Source organism: Erpetoichthys calabaricus, chromosome 11 (genome assembly GCF_900747795.2).
Source record: "Erpetoichthys calabaricus chromosome 11, fErpCal1.3, whole genome shotgun sequence".
Classification (NCBI taxonomy): Eukaryota; Metazoa; Chordata; class Cladistia; order Polypteriformes; family Polypteridae; genus Erpetoichthys; species Erpetoichthys calabaricus.
The window spans coordinates 138,920,685-138,942,980 of record NC_041404.2 but is presented as its reverse complement, the minus strand read 5'-3'; the positions used below and the strand labels follow the sequence as shown (position 1 = coordinate 138,942,980).

The following is a 22,296-nucleotide window of genomic DNA, read 5'->3' as shown; positions in this document are numbered from 1 at the left end:
GTATGAATAACACGTCTCCTTCATGGGTAATTATTATCTCATTTATTTATAAAACGCACGTATCTGCCTGATATTTTCTAACAGTTGGTGCACTTATTTGCGCGGGCTGTCTGTTGTGTCGGATCAGCAGCCTTGGAGGCTGAAATAAAACGGGAGGAAACTCAAAAAAACACTTGGAGAATGTTCGCGACATTGAAACTGAAGCCAGCGCCATCCCGGACTACTAAGGAGCTAAGAAGTCCCCTGAAGGAGAAGAGGGGGTCCTGGTGAAGAGGAGGACACACAGCGAGTGCTGAAGAAAAAGCTGAGTGAAGGAAAAGATGCTTACAAAGTTAAAAAGAAGACAAACTCACCCAGAATAACATGAAGGATGTCTGGGATGGACTGGGCAAGCCAGGGCTCAAGTGTTAGAAGGGCATGTGGACAACAAGCTAACTCCCTGACCCAGGCTTCTTCCAGTGGCCAGTCTCCCCTCACCATCAACAACTCCTATCATGGCCAGTGACGAGTCCACCTCAGACCATCAATATAGACTGTCGATAAGTGAAGACCAAGCGAGGAGATCACTGAGGAAGCTACACAGAGGAACAGCTGAGTGACCAGATGGAGTCACGTCCTCGAGTTCTTAAGGTCTGTGCAGACCAGCTGGGTGGCATCTCCTGTCACCAAGGCTGCAGGAAGTGGCGCTGTTGTGGAACTCACCCTGCATTGTAAGGTGGGCACTTCTTCACCTAATGACGACAGACCAGAACATCTCACATCATGAAGACTGGTGAGAGGCTAGTCCTGGACTATATGAGTCCTCTTGTGGTAGACCACCTGGACCCACTGCTGTCTGCCTATCGGACAAAGATTGGAGGAGAGGATGCAACTGTCTGTCTGCTCCACAAGGCTGGACAATCCAGTTATCCCTGTTAAGGGTCAACTCAGAGATCTGCAGATGGGTGAGCCTGTGCTGTCCTGGATGATAGGACTGACTGTCTGTCTGACCAGAAGACCACCATTTGTGAGACTCAAGGACTGTGTGAGCAACACTGGATCACTACAGGGAACAGGCCTGTCACCTTTACTCTTCACTGCCTTGGACTAGAAATATAACAGCAGGTCAGGTCACTGGTAGGAATTCTCAGGTGATTCTGCACTTATGGGGGGCTATCCATGAGGGGCATGAGACAAAGGAGAGCAGTCAGGAGGAGAACTTTGGGAATCGTCTGCAACTCAACATCAGCAAAACCAAGAAACTGTCACAGCAAAGAGCCTCTGTGTCTGGTGACCATTCAGGGAGGTGGTGCACTTCTAGAAGTTCTTGGGGGTCCTCGTTAATGACATGCTGGACTGTAACACAGAGAAACGATCGGAGGAAGGGCAGAGCAGACTTTTCCTCCTTAGGAGACTGCGTTCCTCTAATGTGTGCTGTGCTGGTGACATCACTCCAGGAGAGACCTGCCAAACAAACACAGGGCAGGCTCAGTTGGGTTCTGGGTCACACTCCGGACCCCCTGGAGGTCGCATGAAGACAGAACTGAGCGCCATTATGAACAAAGCTGCACATCCTCTGTCTGACACACCAACACTGAGGACTTTCAGGCAACGAGTCATTCAGCACAAGTGTGTGTCAGGATACGAGACTGGGGGTCTTTTATACCAAACAATACACCTGTATAGCGCCTTACTGGACCGCCAAGTCAGACGTTTTGTTTGTGTTTAGCCATTCTGGTGTTAGTTCAGATCAAGGTGTGTGTGCGCATGCGTGTATTTATTTATTCATCTAATGAACTTCTGTAAAAAAAGGCGGATTTCCCCCCTGGGGACGAACGAAGTTCTATCTGCCATTTACGACCCCTGGTGATGCAGACGCACAAACCACCGCGCTGCACTTTATGGTTAATCTGAGGAGTTACACAAACGAGAAGATCACAAAAGTGACTTTGCCTGGCAGGTCCTCGCGGAGTGGCGGCTTTGTGGGTCCACTCAGTCGGGGGTCCAACAGGCGGCCGATGACTTTATGCGTCCTCTGCTGCATAACAGGCGCTTGAACCCCCCGGGGCATCTCGAGACCTGGAGAGCGTTTAACGTCCTAAAAACCGACCGGAGCAGCGAGTCTATGTGGGCATCAGAGGACCAAAGGGAGGACAGCCATGAAGAAGACCCCGAGAGCCCGCATAGCGCAACACTGAAGGCCATGCGACGAGGAGTCAAAACGCTGAGCCGGCCGAAGTCGAGCAAACGCAGGACCCCCTGAGCCCCCACCCCCGAAATGATTTGCATTTTACTTGCGTTTATTTTCGCATGGCGGGTTCTCCCATCTATCGTTAGTTTTTATCACCCCTGTGGTTTTTTTTTTTTTTGTTAACCCATCTACTATTTTTTCTCACCCATGTCACTCGAGGGGCTTCGTAATCTTTCTCGTTGATGTCCTCCCTTCAGACGCTTTTCAGACCTGCAACGTCAGCGAAACGTGCAGCTCTCCTTCAATCCAACATCAGGATATTTGTAACCCACGAGTCATACAGAGTAGAGTATCGTGTCCTGCTAAGTAAGGATATAGCGCTATATAGATGTAATGAATTATTATTATTATATGGGGGGCTTTGGTAGGTGGGCATCAAAAATGCGCCTACAGCCTTCAGTGGCCGTTCTGTGGCGTGGCTTCAGTCTGGCAGGCCAGCACAAGGATGGACGACCACCAGCGCGGCTCCCTCACGCGTCCACGGGATCGACTTAGTGTCCTGGTTACGTTTTATTGACTGTACAAGGTGGTCCACGCGAACACCTCGGGAAACACGCAGAAGGTGGTGGTGCAGCTAGGAGTCTAATGTTGAGCCTTTTTATTTCTACTACATGCTCACTTTAAAAACAATTGTTTTGGGCCAACAAAAAAAATTTAACGCAACCCTCTGCATCAAACTTTTTGAGTTACTACGACCTCTGGTTAAAATTACGTAGAACCAACCCACAACACTGAGTAACTGGAAAAGGTTTTTCCTTTGGATCTGAAATTACTTTTAAGTACCATCCATCCATCCATTTTCCAACCCGCTGAATCCGAACACAGGGTCACGTGAGTCTGCTGGAGCCAATCCCAGCCAACACAGGGCACAAGGCAGGAACCAATCCCAGGCAGGGTGCCAACCCACCGCAGGACACACACAAACACACCAAGCACACACCAAGCACACACTAGGGCCAATTTAGAAACGCCAATCCACCTAACCTGCATGTCTTTGGACTGTGGGAGGAAACCCACGCAGACACGGGGAGAACATGCAAACTTCACGCAGCGAACCCAGGTCCCCAGATCTCCCAACTGCGAGGCAGCAGTGCTACCCACTGCGCCACCATGCCGCCCCTTTTAAGTACCATCTACTTAAAAAAATATTGGATACACACAACTTTTTAAATTCACTGCACATAAAAATTAAGTTGTCCCAATTAATTTATGTTACATTTTTAAAGACACTTTTAAGTTCTAAATACTTAATTACAGTATTAATATATTTTAAAGTTGTGATGATGTAAAAAATGAAGTTGGTGTAATTGGTGTTTTCTGCCTATTATTTTAAGCTTTATCAAGTTTAATTACTTATTAAATTATTAAAACTACAGCCACTTAAAGAATTAAAGTGTTGCAAAATTTACTTTTTTTACTTACATTTTTCAACATCTTTAAAAAATTTTGTCTAACAAATAGCCATAATACAGCAGCAAAAATATAGGCCTCAATGTAATATCCATCCATCCATTTTCCAACCCGCTGAATCCGAACACAGGGTCACGGGGGTCTGCTGGAGCCAATCCCAGGGCACAAGGCAGGAACCAATCCCGGGCAGGGTGCCAACCCACCGCAGGACACACACAAACACACCAGGGCCAATTTAGAAACGCCAATCCACCTAACCTGCATGTCTTTGGACTGTGGGAGGAAACCCACGCAGACACGGGGAGAACATGCAAACTTCACGCAGCGAACCCAGGTCCCCAGGTCTCCCAACTGTGAGGCAGCAGCGCTACCCACTGCGCCACCGTGCTGCCCTCAATGTAATATTCAATTGCCAAATATGTCAAACCTGACTTCTATTGCAAGATGCAAAAACATTTTCCATTACAGCTTCGGAGTATACTCTAAACCTTACAACTGGAAAATAATTAAAGTCAAAGAAAGATTATTACAATTAATGAAGTATCTTCTCAATATGCCATCAGGCTTACATCCAGTAAAGCAATACTGCGTCTAAAAGCCTTAACCAACATAGAAACGCACGTGAGAAATCATTAGCGGCTGGAACAAAAAAGTAATGTTGAGAAAATATGGCAAGATGGACGGAACTAAATTTCACTAGAGCTAGTCAACCTGTTATGCAAAATAAGTAAATGCTATTTACTATATTAGAGCAATGTAAAAAATTATTAGCTTGAAATTGATCCTGTGTCACTAAATCTCCGTTCTATCGCTCACCGTAGTTGCTTTCTTCACTTGCAGTATGGCGTTACGATTTTGCCACAGCATGATAAGTGGGAGGAGTTTCACACTCATGAAGCGGAGAAATTAAGTAGCCATAGCGTTAGATTACGTTAGACGAACTTAAATTTTGTCTTTCAATAAATGAAAAAAAGAATTTGAGTTTAGATTACTTGCAAGTCTAAGCTAAAGTTTGTACTAATATAATTCTTTCACGTCAACACATTAAATAATGTTTTCAAATTAAAATATTTAATAAAATCATTGAACTTGAATTTTTAAGCTAATAGCATGCATTTGATTAAGTGATGGTTAGAGGTCCCTTGAATTGCTTTTTGCAGTGACTGCTATACATGACAGCTGTCTTCATGACATCTACACGCCTTCTTTATTACGCCAGCGCGTGTCGCGCAAGCGCAGGACCCCCCCGCGTCCCTCGTGAACTAATTTTGGGTCATTTATTTGTGGCCAGACGTGCGACGTCAATGAAACCAAACGTGTTTTCCTTCAGTCTAGCAGCACGATTTTTCTTTTTGTTTGTCTCACAGACGCGTCTTTTTGTTGATTATTTCTTTAACTTTGCTGACCACCTCGTGGTCTCCGCACCCTATAGCTCTGTGCCCACCCCGCCGTCTGTGTGGAGTTTGCATGTTCTCCTCGTGCCTGACAGTTTGTTTTTTTTCTTCCCTCTCAGATTTCCTTCCCCACCCACGAAGACGTGTCGGTTATTTTAACAGGCGACTGTGGGGGCGTCCCGTCCAGCGTTGTTTCCCACCTTGTGCCCGGTAATCCCTGCATTGATTGGTTGCTATAAATTGTTACGTAAAGAGCGCATCAAACCTGAACATAGAAATAAAAGACCGGGGAGCGGCGCCCCGGCGGGGGCTTCATCTGCGCGGCTCCAGTCCTGCAGTATCCCAAGTGCGCTTCCTGCTGACTCCGCGTTTTCTATTCATAACACAAAATGACTTTTTTCGCCCTCGTATTTACATTGAAAACTACATAAAAGTAAAATGAAGCCAAACAACACGCTTCGTTAATGCCTACATACAATAAACACTTCAATTAAGTTCACGACAGAAATTAAATGACTGGTTTCACTTAAAATAAAATCTGCCCAAATGCGTGTTCATCTAGGATGCCGCGCATACTGCGCATGCTCCCTGCATCCTCAGCCAGGCTAGTGACATCACGAGATCCCGCCTGTAAAAATCCTCAGCATCCAAGAGAAAACAGGAATAAAAATAAAGGCACACGAAGGGCATGAAGGATGTTGAGCGTCGCGTTTCACCGCCACCGCGTGAAGACACACAAATAATTAAACGATTAGAAGAAAACGAGCAAACAGAACGACATTAAAATACAGCGAGGGAAAAAAAGAGAAAGAGAGACACCGAGGGAGAGAGAGAGAGAAAGACATCCTTCCATAGCATCGTCCTCGAGCGCCGATCATCCAGAGGGACGCGGCGCTGCCATGGAATTAAAGAAATCCATCTCGGAGACGGAGCGGACCCTGAGGAGCTACGGCGCCCTGCTGCAGACAGAGAGGAGAGCGGACACAGGCGAGTGGGCGTACTGCCGGGTCGGGACTGCACGGGAGATGCGGCGCCGGGTGTGCGCCACCACGGCCCGCGGCATTGGCCGATGTCTTTAACGGGGAGACGTTTGCTGATTCGAGTTGGACTGCTGTGCGGGCTTGTGCGGTGCGCGGACCTCGTAAGGGCGCATTGTTAGATTATATAGCGCACTTCACAGATGGTTTACTTAGGCGGCTATGCAGATTGTGACCCCCCCCCCCCCCCCCCGCATTGTCCAGGTAATGGTGGCAGATACTCGTCCGTTTACTCCCCCCGTTGTAGAAGTGAACCGCTTCATGTAACCCAACACACGCTGATGGACGTTATGGTGGTACCTGCCATCTCAATGCCCGTTGATATTGGCACTATCTTTTGAATGTATGCCATGTGATTTTGTGACGTTGGCTGAGACCCCCCCCCCCCATATATATCCGTGGTCCTGATAGGGACGCCTGTATGTATCCTCTAATGCATGGCTGTCAAGCTCGGTTCGTGGATGACACCTTCTCCGCATTTGATGGTGTGACCCCGATTTTTATTGACTTGCATTTTCATTGTTTCATTTTTTCCGTTAACAAGCGGCCAAACAAGGCAGCAGAAGACCACGTTAACGGATATCCCATCTGCACCCGCGACCTTCATACCCATTAAAGTATCTGGAAAGGCAAAGACGAAGGTCTGAGAAACACACCTGACCCTCGACACGCTTCAGTTTTGGAAGTGACAAGTGTGGCACACCGAGGACACGATCAGGCTCTGGCGTTACAGAACGGGTTTGATGAACAGCTGATTAGGAAAGGACGAGTGTTTGAGCCCCTCAAGTTAGCTGGTGGTGTGCTGGCCTGTCTTATCGACTGCATACTGCTTTTTACTCGTATCTAGATTTCTATTATCGAGTGTCAATGTCAATTTATTTATATAGCCTTTCATAACTATATCTATTATATTGTATCTTTTCTTATCAATTGCATATTGGTTTTTACTGACATCTATTATAGTGCCTTTCATATCTATACCTATCTAGAATACTGCACCTCATCTTATCAACTGCTACTGCTTTTTACTCGTATCTATATTTCTATTATATAGTGCCTTTCATATCTATATCTCTCTATCTAGAATATTGTACCTTTGCTTATCAATTGCATATTGCTTTTTGCTCACGTCTCCATATCTATTATACAGTCTTTCATATCTACATACTATACCTACAATTTCTGTCTACAGTCCGTTATATAGCGCCTTTCCTATCTCGCTTTTATTTCTTATCAGGCTGATTCCTTTATCCGTGGTAACTTACAACATCTGAGATACGATTGGTTCCATTTCTTTTGCTTTCTCCAGTCGGAACACAGGCAGGTGAAGAGAATGGCTCAGGGTCACCCAGCGTCAGTAATGGGGTTTGAACCCACAAGCTCAGGGTTAGAAGTCCAAACCTTTAACCACTTCGGAGTTCCTTTCATATCTAGAAGATTGTACCTTTTCTTATTGATTACATGTTGCTTTTTATGGATATATATCTGCTATAGTGCCTTTCATAACTATACCTAGAATATATCTAGAATATTGCACCTTATCTTATCGAGTACATATTGCTTTTAACTCGTATCTATATTTCTATTATATAGTGCCTTTCATATCTATAGTTCATTGATTACATGTTGCTTTTTATGGATATATATCTGCTATAGTGCCTTTCATAACTATACCTATTTATTATATTGTTTTATCAATTGCATATTGGTTTTTACTGAAATCTATTATATAGTGCCTTTCATATTTATACCTATCTAGAATATTGCATCTTATTTTATCGAGTACATATTGCTTTTTACTCGTGTCTATATTTCTATTATATAGTGCCTTTCATATCTATATTTCTCTATCTAAAATATTGTACCTTTTCTTATCAATTGCATTTTGCTTTTTACTCATATCTATATTTCTATTATATAGAGGCTTTCATATCTACAGTATATACTGTACCTACAATCCGTTATATAGCGCCTTTCCTATCTCTCTTTTATTTATTACCAGGCTGTTGCCTTTATCCATGGTAACTTACAACATTTGAGACACAACTGTGTTTTTAGTTGCCACACAGGCAGGTGAGGTGACTGGCTTGTGGTCACACGGGGACACTAGTGGGATTTGAACCTGCACAGCCTCAGGTTTTGAAGTTCAATTATAATTTGGGCAAATGAATTATGATAAATTAGCAGGATCTGAGACCGACACCCCTGATCTAAAGGATGGCCCTCCTTCATGTAGCCCCTCGACTGGTGTGTGAAGCTGGCCAATACCCAACGTCTCCCTGCCCATAAGGTAGGCAGAGGGACCCCCCCCCCACCCCCAAGTGTCATTATTAGCAGGGAGCCCTCACAGAAAGCTCTGGGAGACACAAAAGGGAAACCACATGGGGAGAACATGCAGGGTCCACGTGGCACCTCACCCTGATGGTGCCCAGTAGCTGACCGAAGGAGGGCATCTGACACTGCAATTGAGGGTGAGGAGCCAAATCGTTTAGTAGTGAGGGGTCCCAATAGCAGAATGTAGCAGCTATTAGAGGTGAAGCGTCTGATTGTGTGTGTGTGTGACAGTATCTGCTATGTGCTGTACTCAACATGTCACCCTGTGGCCTTGCTGGACTGTTTCTATGCGTGTTTTCAGATTTTCGATGCAGACGAGCGCAGATGTTTGAACAGGATGTTAGGTGAGAACTCGGGTGCCCCAAGAGAGAGCAGTCAGGCAGAGGAGTGGCAGAGCCTCCTTACAAATGGCCTTAGTCATTCTATATGCGCCCTGGAGAATAAGGGAATTGCAGCCACAAATGAGACTCTCTGTTATTTCTCGATCATTTATCACGTAATCCATCAGGACTGGAGACAATCGAGAAACCACTGACTCTATACAGAGGGACTTGGACAGCAGGCCGGCTCGGGCAGATTTGTGGACGATGAAATTCAATGTCAGGAAATGCAAAGAATTACAGTAAATGTAGGAAGTACGTAAAAATGTGAGGTCTGAATACACAGCGGGAGGTCCGAAAATCAAAAGCACACCTCATTAGAAGGACAGACATAGTGGGCTCGTCACTATCAACTGGCAGACCGTGTTCAGAAGCCATTAAGAGGGCGGACCTAGTGTCGGGTTATATAGCGCCTTGATGTGTGCAGTACAAGTCATGGGAGGTGACGCTGAAGCTTTATAACACACTGGTGAGGCCTCATCTGGAGTACTGGGTGCAGTTCTGGTCTTCAGGCTACAAAAAGGACATAGCAGCACAAGAGTAGGTCCAGAGATGAGCGACTACAGCTGGTGAGTTATGAGGAAAGATTCAAAGAGCTGAGCCTCTAGAGTTTAACTAAAAGGAGATGAAGAGGAGACACAATTGAAGCATTTAAAATGATGAAGGGAATTAGTGCAGTGGATCCAGACGGTGACTTTAAAATGAATCCATCAAGAACACGGGGACACAGCTGGAAACTGAAGGGTGACTTTCACGCAAACACGAGGAAGTTTTTCTTTACACGGAGAACCGGCAGCGACAGCAGCCGTTTGCTGTTGATTTATGTCTGAAACCATTGCTTTGTGTGCTGTTCAGAAAACCGCAGTTTTTTGGGAAAAAATATTAAGCCCTCAAAGAGTTAAACAGCAAATGACACCTCATTGATAATAAACTCTGTTGTCAACGCCATGTAAACATAGGCACTGCCACTTTTGGTACCCTGGGGTGAACAGTGGCGTAGCTCGAGTTCGCGCCACTCGGGATGGGGCGGGGCGGGGCTTCAATTTGCCGCCCTCCAACGTATCTGAATATGTTAACTTATTTAAATAGAAAATTAAAATGATGTATTGAGAAAAATTAACATACATTTTGCATAGATTTATTTATATAGAGCGAGAAACAGCAATTTTTTTTTACATATATTTATAATCATCAACTAGACAAGAATATCGTACAGATGCACTGATAAGCCCTGTTCTGATTATTAGTTTAGTATACGCTACAAAAACCAGAACCGGTGTGGTGTACAAGTGATATGTGGGCATGATCAAGAACGCATTCGGATTGATAACGAAACGAAATTATACATTGTGAATTAGTTTACATTTACATCATTTAGCAGCCGCTCTTATCCAGAGCGACTTACAACAGTGCTTAGTAGTCTACGACTGTTCTTCAGTCTTTAAGGCTAGGATTAAATCTACTGTCATTAAACAAGTTGTTTATCTTAAAAGGTGTCATTTTGTTTGGCTTTTCTCTACATTCATAATGGCTAACACTGTACAACACACTAGTACTACTTGTTTATCTTCCTAGAACATATTATCAGTGTAATGTTTGTTTATTTTTGTGATTGCCTCATAAATATCAACTGCCGTGTCTGATGCCGTCACGTCACAGAAGGACCGTCTGAAAATAATTTTTGAAGCATTTGTGGATGAAAATCAGAGAATTTGACTTTTTTTCATTCATGAGTGATATTTTTCCGAACCCTGCTGCTTACATGTGAAGTGTTCTGAGCCTTTTGGCCAATAGTGCCGCCCCCAAAAATGTGCCGCCCGGGGCTGACCGCCCCTAGCTACGCCACTTAAGTGAAGCCCTTACATGGGAGCTTTGCCGGCGTGTAAGAGTTGAAGGGACGGCTCCTCGTGCGCAGTTCAGGTTATCATAAATCAAAGGGTGGTGGGCTGACCCCTTGGTGTTATGCGTCCATCCCGTCTCCCTTCTAAGCTGCACTAGCGCCACTGGTCGTGGCTCGTTTTGGGTCCGACTGCTCCAGTGTTTCTCTCTCCGTCTATCCCCGGCGGCAGGACTCGAGGTGTATCGCGCGTCTCGAGTGTGTAGCCGCCTCTTACTGCAGCTTCGGTGAACTTTCCTTCTTCCACTTCAGAGCTCACGCCATTTATTATCCCCTTGTCAAGACACCTGGGCTTATTCACTCGTCCGTCCATACGTCTTATTGGCGAGTGGCAGTGCTGTGCTGGCGGCCTGTGTGCGGAGAGAGGGAAAAACGGCAGGGTGCCTTAAAATAGGCCACACGCTGTATCATTAATATCGACAAATATCAAGAAAACACCTGTCGGCTAATTTGCTTTTTTTCCCCATAATGCCATCAAATTTCACTCAAATAAGTCCAAGCATTTGTGAGAGTTTGGGGTAATTAGTTTTTGTCCTGTAGGGTTTATTTCTTACCCCCTAAATCAGCGTTTCTCAAACATTAAGTATTTGCGACCCGAGTTTTCATAAGTTTAAATCGCACCCCGCTAAGGTTTTTTTTGAAAGGAGCCCACTAATACCAATTTGTTCTTTTTTTAATTAATGATATATCATAGATGCATATTTTATTATACCTACTTAACTTTTATCGACATTTATCTAACTCTATATTTATTTTTCTAGTATCAGAATGTAGTTTAAGTTAATTTGTTTTGGTTTCAATAGATGGATTTTTCATATTTTCGATTCTTGTTTTCTTTTTTTCACATCTTCGCGTCCCCCTAGGGGGGCCCGCCCCACGGATGCCTACTGATTTAGATGTACCATTCTCAGTGGCGTAGCTATGGGGCCGGTCCGCCCCGGGTGGCACATTTTTGGGGGCGGCATTATTGGCCAAAAGGCTCAGAACACTTCACGTGTAAGCAGCAGGGTTCGGAAAAATATCACTCATGAATGAAAAAAAGTCAAATTCTCTGATTTTCATCCACAAATGCTTCAAAAATCATTTTCAGACGGTCATTCTGTGACGGCATCATACACGGCAGTTGAAATTTATGAGGCAATAACAAAAATAAACAAACATTACGCCGATAATTTCTGGGAAGATAAACAACTAATTCACAATATATAATTTCGTTTCGTTATCAATCCGAATGCGTTCTTGCTCATCCCCACCTATCACTTGTACACTACACTAAGGTGACCAGAATTTTTTGGGCCAATCCGGGGACATGGGGGGGATTTATAATTTACAGGTCACGAGTAGGGGACTCAACACTACAGAGTACAAAGCGAAAGCTTATCACGTGATTTCTCGCTAAAGTTGCAGGATGCAATAACCGCCGTCAAAATACCGCGCACGCGCGCCGAGTTCAAATTATCGGGGTGATGAGATACATTCAAAAAAGTGAACCAGCTGAAAGCGGGGACGAAATCTTAGACCGGGGACAAAACCAGGACATGTTTCTGAGTGGGGACAGTTGTCCGAAAAAGGGGTCTGTCCCCGGAAAACGGGGACGGATGGTCACCTTAACTACACCGGTTCTGGTTTTCGCAGCGTAATTATATTAAACTAATAATCAGAACACGGCTTATCAGTGAGTCCTACTATATTCTTGTCTAGTTGATGCTTATAAATAATTACATGTGAACAAAATATTGCAGTTTCTCTATATATAAATAAATCTATGCAAAATGTATCTTAATTTTTCTCAATACGTAATTTTAATTTTCTATTTAAATAAATTAACATATTCAGATACGTTGGAGGGCGGTAAACTGAAGCCCCGCCCCGAGTGGCGCAAACAAACTCGAGCTACGCCACTGACCATTCTGCCAAATTTCAGCTCTTTAACTAAATGGGAATACAGTGAGTCAGTTTGCATTATACAGGAGGGTACATGAGAAGGTTAAGGCGATTTGAAAAAGAAAATAAAACACACAATAAACGGGTAGAAGCTGAAACAATACAACACCTTCGCAATGGCTTCTGGGTAGCTGGAACACACACAACACAGAGCAGCGCTCAGCGGCCAATCGCGGGGCTCACTTACATCCTCACCACTAAACGGGGCGGTGCGCAGTTTACTCCATGACTCTCAACTTACCAAAAAGTAGGACTTCCATGTCGCGGGCGCAGTGTTTGTCAAGGCTGTAACCACAAGGGGTCGCTACCGAGCCCCAAACCCAAGACGTGGTAAAGCCCAGCACACTCGTAAGTTTAAATAAAAGGTTTTATTTATTAAACATCAGCATGCATCTAAATTAATAATAATTTAATAAATAATCCTCTTTAATAAAATCCCAGTGTGCGTCCAGGTGTCCGAATGTGTTTGTGTGTGTGTCTTCTGGTGAAGTGCACATGCGCGGGGCACGGTGCGAAGCTTCAAAGGCCGCCTGACGCGTCACACAAGACAGAGAGGGCGGGACCTATAAAATATCGCGCGGCAGGTCCAATCAGATTTCGGTAAATGAGGTAAGACCTAAAACAGAAAACACGACAAATCCAATCTGGTACCGAGACGCGGAGACCAGCCTCCCCATTGTTGTGCAAGTGTTCACTCTGAGGATGTCAGATTTGCAATTAAGAAGCTTGGCCCGGTAAAGTCTAAAGTAAAAGTAGATTTATTTTCGCGCACATTACATCAGTTGCTGGGGAGAATCTGCTGATTGCCCCGCTGTTGTGACAGAAAATTAAACGCATGTTACCGACAGCAAAGCCAGTATTACTGTCAGAGAAAGTTACAGGCATTTTACGGAAAAAATTTAATGAGGTAAAAGGTCCCCTGTTCCTACTAATGTTTATGGAATACTGTTCTAGCGCCCGTTATTGTAACGGGCTTAATGTCTAGTAATTAATAATAATTTAATAAATCTAAATGAATCAGGAGTGTAGTAACTACAGGGAGATAACATTGATGAACCACAGCATGTAGTTATGGGAAAGAGTAGTGGAAGCTCAGTTAAGAAGTTAGGTAATGATTAGTGAGCAGCAGGATGGTTTCATGCCAGGAAAGAGCACCACAGATGTGATGTTTGCTCTGAGGATGTTGATGGAGAAGTTTAGAGAAGGCCAGAAGGAGCTGCATTGTGTCTTTGTGGACCTGGAGAAAGCATACGACAGGGTGACTGAGAGGATCTGTGGTATTGTATGAGGAAGTCGGGAGTGGCAGAGAAGTACGTAAGAGTTGTAGAGGATATGTACGAGGGTGACTGTGATGAGGTCTGCAGGTAGGAGTGATGGAGGTGGGATTACATCAGGGATCGGCTCTGAGCCCTTTCTTATTGACAATGGGGATGGACAGGCTGACAGACGAGATTAGACAGGAGTCACCGTGGACTGTGATGTTTGCTGATGACATTGTGATCCGTAGGGAGAGTAGGGAGCAGGATGAGGAGACCCTGGAGAGGTGGAGATATGAGAAGAGAGGAATGAAGGTCAGTAGGAACACCAAGACAGAACACGTGTGTGAATGAGAGGAAGGTCAATGGAATGGTGAGGTGAGTGGAGTAGAGTTGGTGAAGGTGGATGAGTTTAAATACTTGGGATCAACAGTACAGAGTAATGGAGATTGTGGAAGAGAAGTGAAGAAGAGAGTGCAGGCAGGGTGGAGTGGGTGGAGAAGAGTGTCAGGAGTGATTTGTGACAGACGGGTATCAGCGAGAGTCAAAGGGAAGGTCTACAGGACGGTAGTGAGACCAGCTATGTTACATGGGATGGAGATGGTGGCACAGGAGACAGAGCTGGAGGTGGCAGACTTAAAGATGTTAAGATTTGTGTTGGGTGTGACGAGGATGGACAGGATTAGAAATGAGGACATTAGAGGGTCAGCTCAAGTTGGGAGACCAAATCACAGAGGCGAGATTGCATTGGTTTGGACATGTGGAAAGGAGAGATGCCGAGTATAATGGGACAAGGGTGCTAAGGATAGAGCTGCCAGGGAAGAGGAAGGCCTAAGAGAAGGTTTATGGATGTGGTGAGAGAAGACATGCAGGTGATGGGTGTGACAGAACAATATGATGAGGGCAGGAAGATATGGAAGAAGATGATCTGCTGTGGAAACCCCTAACGGGAGCAGCCGAAAGAAGAAGAAGAAGAAGCATGAATCTTAAACCCTCTACCAAAGATCAGTTGCCAAAATACACAAAATAAACCAATTCTTCCTCCTTGGTGTGTTGCCCATCGCCACTGAAACCTATTGGAATAAAACATGTCTCTCGATTATATAAAAAAATCTTGGGACGAGATGAGACTTGTTCAGAGAGATGAGATGTGACTTTCTCAGAGAGACACTTTCATGTCCCGCTAGATGAGACTTTGTGCCAAGAGATTTAACCACACCTGGGGCCGGAAATAAAAGACAAAGAGTAGATGACAAAGTTGTAGCGGTGCTGCTAGAATTTGAAACTGCAACTCCCAGCAGTGGTTCTGATTGGTCTTCTGCTGAGGATGTCAGCGCAGCTTTTAAAAAGGGGGGCCCGTTGACCAAAAGAAAAAAAAAAAAGTTTTTGTATTTTGAGTGGGTGGCACGGTGGCGCAGTGGGTAGCGCTGCTGCCTCGCAGTTAGGAGATCTGGAGACCTGGGTTCGCTTCCCGGGTCCTCCCTGCGTGGAGTTTGCATGTTCTCCCCGTGTCTGCGTGGGTTTCCTCCCACAGTCCAAAGACATGCAGGTTAGGTGGATTGACGATCCTAAATTGTCACTAGTGTGTGCCCTGTGGTGGGCTGCCGCCCTGCCCGGGGATTTGTTCCTGCCTTGTGCCCTGTGTTGGCTCCAGCAGACCCCTGTGTTAAGATATAGCGGGTTGGATAATGGATGGATGTATTTTGTGTTTCAAGTTCCTGTCTGTCTGCCTTCTGTTGGGTTACCTGTACTTATTTGTTTTGTCCTCGACCGTTTCGTGGTTGGGGGTCTGGATTGTCTGCCGTCTGCCTGTGTGCATGAGGACTGTAAGTGGATTCATGGTCATCCTGCGAAGAAAGGAGCGCCCCTGAACCTGTCCACCCTTCTTCACCATTTCAGGAACTACTGGTAGGACTATCTTCACATTCGCATTCAATGTGCGGATCTCTGGACTATCTATTCCCATTATAACATTTCATCCGTTGCCGTTTTTCATGGACTTTATTGTGTGTGTTTTGTTTGTGCTTTGTGTATTTAATGTATAGTCGCCGTAAGGGGAACAGGGGTGGTATCATTATTTTCATTTATTGCATTTATGTTCATTACATTATTTAATTGCTGTTTGATTACCGCTTTGTTTTTGTCTCTGTTTGCGAGTGTGTGCGGGTCGGGACCAAGGCTGGGTGTGACCCTGGAATCTCCACCATAAAAATAAATAAATCACCGTCTTCTCGACGGTGTGAATCTTAGCGGCACCGGACAGCTACAAAGTAGAACATCATAAAGAATTCAAAAACGTTGGCGTGATACACATGCATGAATGTTTGACTCCTGCCAAGTGTGTGCAGCGTGTTCAAGAGCAGGTAGCTCTGGTGAGCTAATAATATTAGCTTTTGTTAAAAAAAAAATCTCTCTACTATAATAAAGAAATCCTGGAACAAGACATGACTTTCTCAGAGAGACACTTATACGTCCTCTGAGACGAGACTTTCTGGCAAGAGATTTAACCAGGCTCGGGGCCGGAAGTAAAAGACAAAGAGTAGAAGACAAAGTAGAAGGTCGCAAAGAATTCAAAAACGTTGGCGTGATACACATGCAGAGCAGGTTAGAGTTAATGGAAGTACAGAAATTTGAAAGTTTCAAAAAAATGATAGTAAAGATCGCATTAGCGCAAACAAACGGAAATTATTACTCAGTGACATAACGGAACAGCGAAAAGAGATTGAATATATTGTTCGGATTTAAACTTTAAGTTGGAGAATTGTAGATCATCTAATTCGTGTTGCCAGCAGGGGACAGTTCCGTCTCTCAATTAAAAGAATAGAAAATCTTCCTCTTCGTAGGGGTGCGCCTCGGGAGCGGGACCCCCAACAGGAGCAGAGGATGTCTGTGGGAGAAGAGAGACAAAAGGACAGCTGCTGTACAGGCTTTTAAATGTTCGAAGCGCTGCGCGAGATGCAGATCACACGGCAGTAGCAGCAAGCCAGCAGCTGATCGAGCAAAGAGGAGGTAAAAAGAATAAATAAAACTGCAACTTGTTTCCCATTGTATCACAGTTTATTTAAGTGGGGGTGTCGGAGGAGCGACCGCATCTCCTTGGGGTGCGTTCAGCCCCCCTCTTCACAACGCAAGTGGCAGAGACGTGAAGTGGCAGGGGGGCAAAGCCCCCTAGTTGGATTAAAAAGGAGAGAGAGTAGATTGAGCAAGTAGGCACATATGCCCCTAATGGTTTAAACGAGAGGTAGGCATTGATAGATTCTGGGACAAGAGGACTAACTATTATATTTTAGTTGTAAAATCTTTGGTCAGTGTACCCATGCAGATGCCATAGACATTATCCCTTACCCTAACCCTGACCTGGGAATGCTTCTGGTACCACGCTGTGCGTCTTCCTGGAAGACACACCCAAAAAGTAGGAAGGTCCATCCTCAATACCCTCTGTCAGTACCCAGGGACCCCAACGGGGTTGCACTTCCGGACTCCAACTCTCCCAAGCACCCCTGTAGGTGTCCAGACTGGGCTACCATATGAGGACCACAATGGGAGAATGGAACAGCTGCCAATGTCCGGCTTTCACGGGTCCGTCCATTATTTTATACCAGCTGGGCACAACGTTATTATTTCATCCCACCCGGCAATCCATTTGTTGTTCCACTTTGGCCTCCCGTCTGGGTAATAAGCCATCCTCTTTCTCGGCCAGCATGCCCATTCTCCTCCTACAAGGCAAATAACATTTTGTTTTTAAAGCATAGAATTTGGACCTTGCAATGATGTGTAGAGAAGGCCGTGGTCTCGCAGTGATTTCTGTGCAAGCCCCCACCGTGAAACGTCACTGATTTTGAGGTCCGATTGACTTTTTTGCTGCGGGGGACTGAATTGGATAAAAAAAAAAAAAAAAACCAGCAGCACACTGGGGGAAAAAAAAAAATCCATACTTTTAGTAAGTCCGAGTCACGGAGTAAACTCTACGCGTTCCCTTTTGGAGTTGGTGTGCCTCACGATTGGCCGTTTACCATTGACTATTCCCATTGGATAGAAGAACGAAGCCCCACCGTTGTCTCGTTGCTTTCACTCTCAAATAATTTCGGCAGCGAAATCACACAAGAGCGCTGCAAAAAAAAAAAAAAAAAAATGTAAAAAAATCAAGTGACCACAAAACACTTGCAACGTGTAACTCACGTTTGCAAAATGCGTGGTACTCGGACACGACTTTTTGGCAGCAAATGAACTCTGTTTTAACTCAAAACCCAAAACTCAAGGTCAAAACCGGTAAAACACTGGCTCAAAAAAAAAGACATAACTTTATAATACAGGGTGTCCCACTCGGGAGTACAACTTTAAAAATGTGAAATACTCGCGAACGCGTGAACGTAAAGGCGAGCTGTAAGAACTGAACATACCTGTATTTAGAGGAAAACAAGTCCACATTACAAAAGGTGCTGAAAATGTCCTCCCCCAACATCTGCGCACAAGGAAACACGACGCTCCATATTTGGAGCAACATGTCACTGTCGATGGAAACAATTTCACGTTCGATGTTTGCTTTCAGTTGTTCGATGGTCCTGGGTTTGCTTGTATAAACCTTGCCCTTTAAATATCCCCATAGAAAAAAATCTGGGGGAGTTAAATTGGGTGATCGAGGTGGCCACAAACCTTTCGAGATCACCCTGTCTCCAAAAAAACGATCGGATCTCTTCCACACTGGCATGAGAAGAGGTATGGCACGTTGTCCCGTCCTGTTGGAAGTAACCTTCTTGAAGTTCGTAGTGGTCCAGTTGTTTAACAAAAATCGTCAAATATGACACAATCAATTCTTCATTAAATAAGGAATATTTTGAACCTTGTTGCATGATGATACATGCACGCGTTGGGAGTACAACTTTAAAAATGCGAATTACTCTGAGAGTGGGACACCCTGTATTTCTCTCTATTACAATAACAAAAATATTGAGACGAGACGCGATTTTCTCAGAGAGACACGTTCACGTCCCATGAGACTTTGTGACAAGAGATTTAACCAGGCCTGAGGCCGGAAATAAAAGACAAAGAGTAGATGACAAAGTAGAACGTCGTAAAGAATTCAAAAACGTTGACGCGATACACATGCAGAGCAGGTTAGAGATAATGAAAGTACGAAAAAAATGATAGTAAAGATCATATTAGCGCAAACAAATGGAAATTATTACTCGATGAAATAACGGAACAGTGAAAAGAGATCGAATATATTGTTCAGACTTAATCTGTAAGTCGGAGACTTGTAAATCGTCTAATTCGTGTTGCCATCGTGTTTCTACCCAATGAAGAGTTTGGTGAGCGAAGAATGAAAAACTGAAAAAATAACTTTGAACCACTTTGGCATAACGCGACAACATAACACAATGTGAGATAAGTGAAGGGTCTGAAGCAATGTTCCCTCTAAGGAGTAGCATATAGTGAGCAAAAAACATTGTTTATGAGCGACATTTTGTTTAAGCCAAAAATTTATGAGCACCAACTCCAACGGTCGGAGTGACGCCGTCGGAATGAGCAATCGTGTGGGAAGTATGAGCGACGCTCTGAATTTGTGTGAGCGATCGCTCACGCGCTCAGCTTAGAGGGAACATTGGTCTGAAGGCTTTGTGATGGCGTCGTATGTATGAGAGGATTCGGCCCTTTAGAAGTTCATGAGTATTGCTTTGCATTTCTGCCATCGGTGTTGAGTTATTGAAATTTAATTCCTGTTCTTTGGCGGTGGAACTCGATCACAATGTGTTAATAGATCATCTTCAACTTGTGTTTTTGTGTATATCGCATTATTTGGCTGACCTTTTTCATCAATGGTGCCAGTGACCTTACACGGCCTTCATCGCCATCACGTAAAGTTGTCTCCTTCCTCGGCTGCCTTCCAATGCTGCTCTGATCTTCCACAGCTCCTATGATCCTAACTCTGCCTCGTCCACATCTTGCACATTCACATTACCACCGCATGCCAGTCACTCGGGGTCACAGGCAATGCCATCTGTGTTCACTCTCCTCGACTCTGTGAGCCAATCCAAGCCAGGATACCTTCAGAGACTTGCGAGCGGCTCTGCCTCCAGACCAGTGGGTCCCTCAATGGCTGTTTTGTTTTTTAAAGTGCTTCATCATTTCTCCGTCTCTGCCGCTCACACACCTTCTGTCCCCCTTCTGCAAGCATCCGTCTCCCAGACTTTTCATTCCGCTACAAAAACAATCTCCGTACACACTGGTGTTTTCACGTCGTTTATGAAAGCATCTCCGCCCACACTTAAAGACCGAAAACACGAGTGATGTGATGCAACAGGCATGAAACAGGAAGAGGAAGCGTCCCTCCTTGAAAGGCTGGCAACGCCACAGTCCACGGGATTTACTGTATATACTCGCATATAAGTCAAAAAAATCGATCATTAAATCGGACCCTGACTTATACGCCTGTTCAAAAATACGACACTTCATTTTTTTTTTTAAACATCTTCTCACCTCCTGCAATCTCGCACCAGTTTCTCAGACACTTCGAATTTTGTTGTTGTTGGTTCCTCTCTCCGGTGGGTGTTAGAATATCAGAAACTCTTGGACCAATAGCGTGAGTTTTCCACATTCGACTTATACGACCGACATTATAAAATACCAGAAACTATACAGTAAAATCAAGCCCCGACTTATCCGCGAGTATATATGATATCAGTAAACAGTAGCGACTGGTAAATAATTGGCCTTTCACACATGTATGCAGCCTACCAATTGTACAAAACACAACTTAGATGTGTGCAGGTAAGCAACACAAGCAGCGCCATGCTAAGAAACTCCTCCATGTCCGCTATGCTGGAGTATGAACAGGTGATCAATCAGAGAATAAGATTTTGTAATAAGTAAAAACCAATCAGAGTCTGCATTTTCAAAAAACTCTACATGTTCACCCATCCACAGTCACCCGTTCAATGCTGAGCTGGCATTTTCAAAGGTCTGTGTTTTCAGGGGTTACAAAACACCAGGGTTGTGGTGGACAAAAGGTGGAAATAAAGACTAAGGTCCACAGAATTAGTAGTAATAGCAAATGAAAAACTTGGGACCCCTACTAAGGTCAGCCATATTTAGTGACCCCCCCCCCCGGTGCTCACAGAGGGGCACCCAAACACAGCACAGGGGGCTTGTCATTTATTTAAGAGCCTCGCCCCACCACATCAAACACACTCAGACACTTTAGCTCTGGTTTCTGTCCATAATCTAAGTAAAGGAGTTAAACCAACAAAAAGAGATTAGATTATATAAAAACTAATAAAATGTAATAAATTCAATAAATTAAATTTAAAAAAGTATATAAAAGCTGATGTCACGTCACATGACCTCTAATCGCAGAGTATGTCAGACTTGCCAACTGTGGTTGCTGTGCTCCTCGCCAGACCAATGCCAGTATAAGTGACTGAAAATCACTGGGCCACTGGGCATGTCAGATTTAGCAACTGTGTGACGACCCCCCCCCCCCACACACACAGTCATGCGCACCCCCTTTTTGTAAAGACCAATAGCGTGTAGCCAGACGGAGCTGGTGCCCATGCAAAGGGTGTACAGGTAATGTGGGTTCAGCCTCAATCTTGGCTCTTTTTCCATTTTTTTACAATTCAGTTGGGGTACGTAAAGAAGCTTCTCTTCTATTTGTGAAGTGTAAAGCCCCCCCCCCCCCCGTGTCCCTTATTCCTTGTCACTGCATTCTATGCGTTGTGCTTCAAATGAGAGTTCATTGGCTGTCAGCTCTCTAACACAAAGAGCCCACCTCTGCGACTAAAGATGAAATCAAACCTGTTTGATCCCCCATTGCATTATGGGGCTGGCTTCACATGAGCGGACCACCGACTGCTTCCACCTCATTAAATGATTGCATAAAGAAAAGGTTGCAACAGAAAATCTTATCTGACATGGCTTTAAGTTAACTTAGTTGTAGCAAAAATCAGTTCATTTTGAATCGCCCCCACCCAACAGTTTCAGAAGTTTTTCGTATTGATAGTCAGGAAACGTGTATAAAGTCACTGAGAAAAAAAATAAAAATAAAGAACCATACCATCCAATGATTTTTCTTATTCTCTTAATGGGCACAGTGTTCTCCCGAGGGCCCACCAACAGCTGATTTTCAAGAGCGGTCTCAAATGCCACACCTAAGATGACCTGTGCCCCTGCCCGCATCTTCTATGTTTTAACTCAAGGAATCAGAAGCCAGCCAGTGGGCACTGATGTTGGCCACACTGTCACAGGAGGCTAGTGATGGACAGCTTAGTGTATCCTGAACTGTAAGCACCCCCCTCCATCTTATTCCTGGTGGAGAGAGGAAGCTGCCAGGATATTTTTATCATCAGCAGCAGCTCTTCCCGCTGCTAATTATTCTGCTCCATTTAATGGGAGGCAGCAGGGAGAGGGCACAAAAC

General features: G+C 44.6%; 1 protein-coding gene across 1 annotated transcript in view; it reads left to right on the top strand.

Moving 5' to 3' along the window:
* Positions 1-5,640: 5,640 nt before the first annotated feature.
* The window catches only part of bmerb1 (bMERB domain containing 1), a 42,014-nt gene continuing 25,358 nt past the window's right edge, over positions 5,641-22,296 (top strand). Inside the window, exon 1 of the mRNA XM_051933459.1 lies at positions 5,641-6,021. Coding sequence (XP_051789419.1) covers positions 5,934-6,021 — 88 coding nt within the window. The 5' untranslated portion in view covers positions 5,641-5,933. The remainder of the gene's footprint in view (positions 6,022-22,296) is intronic.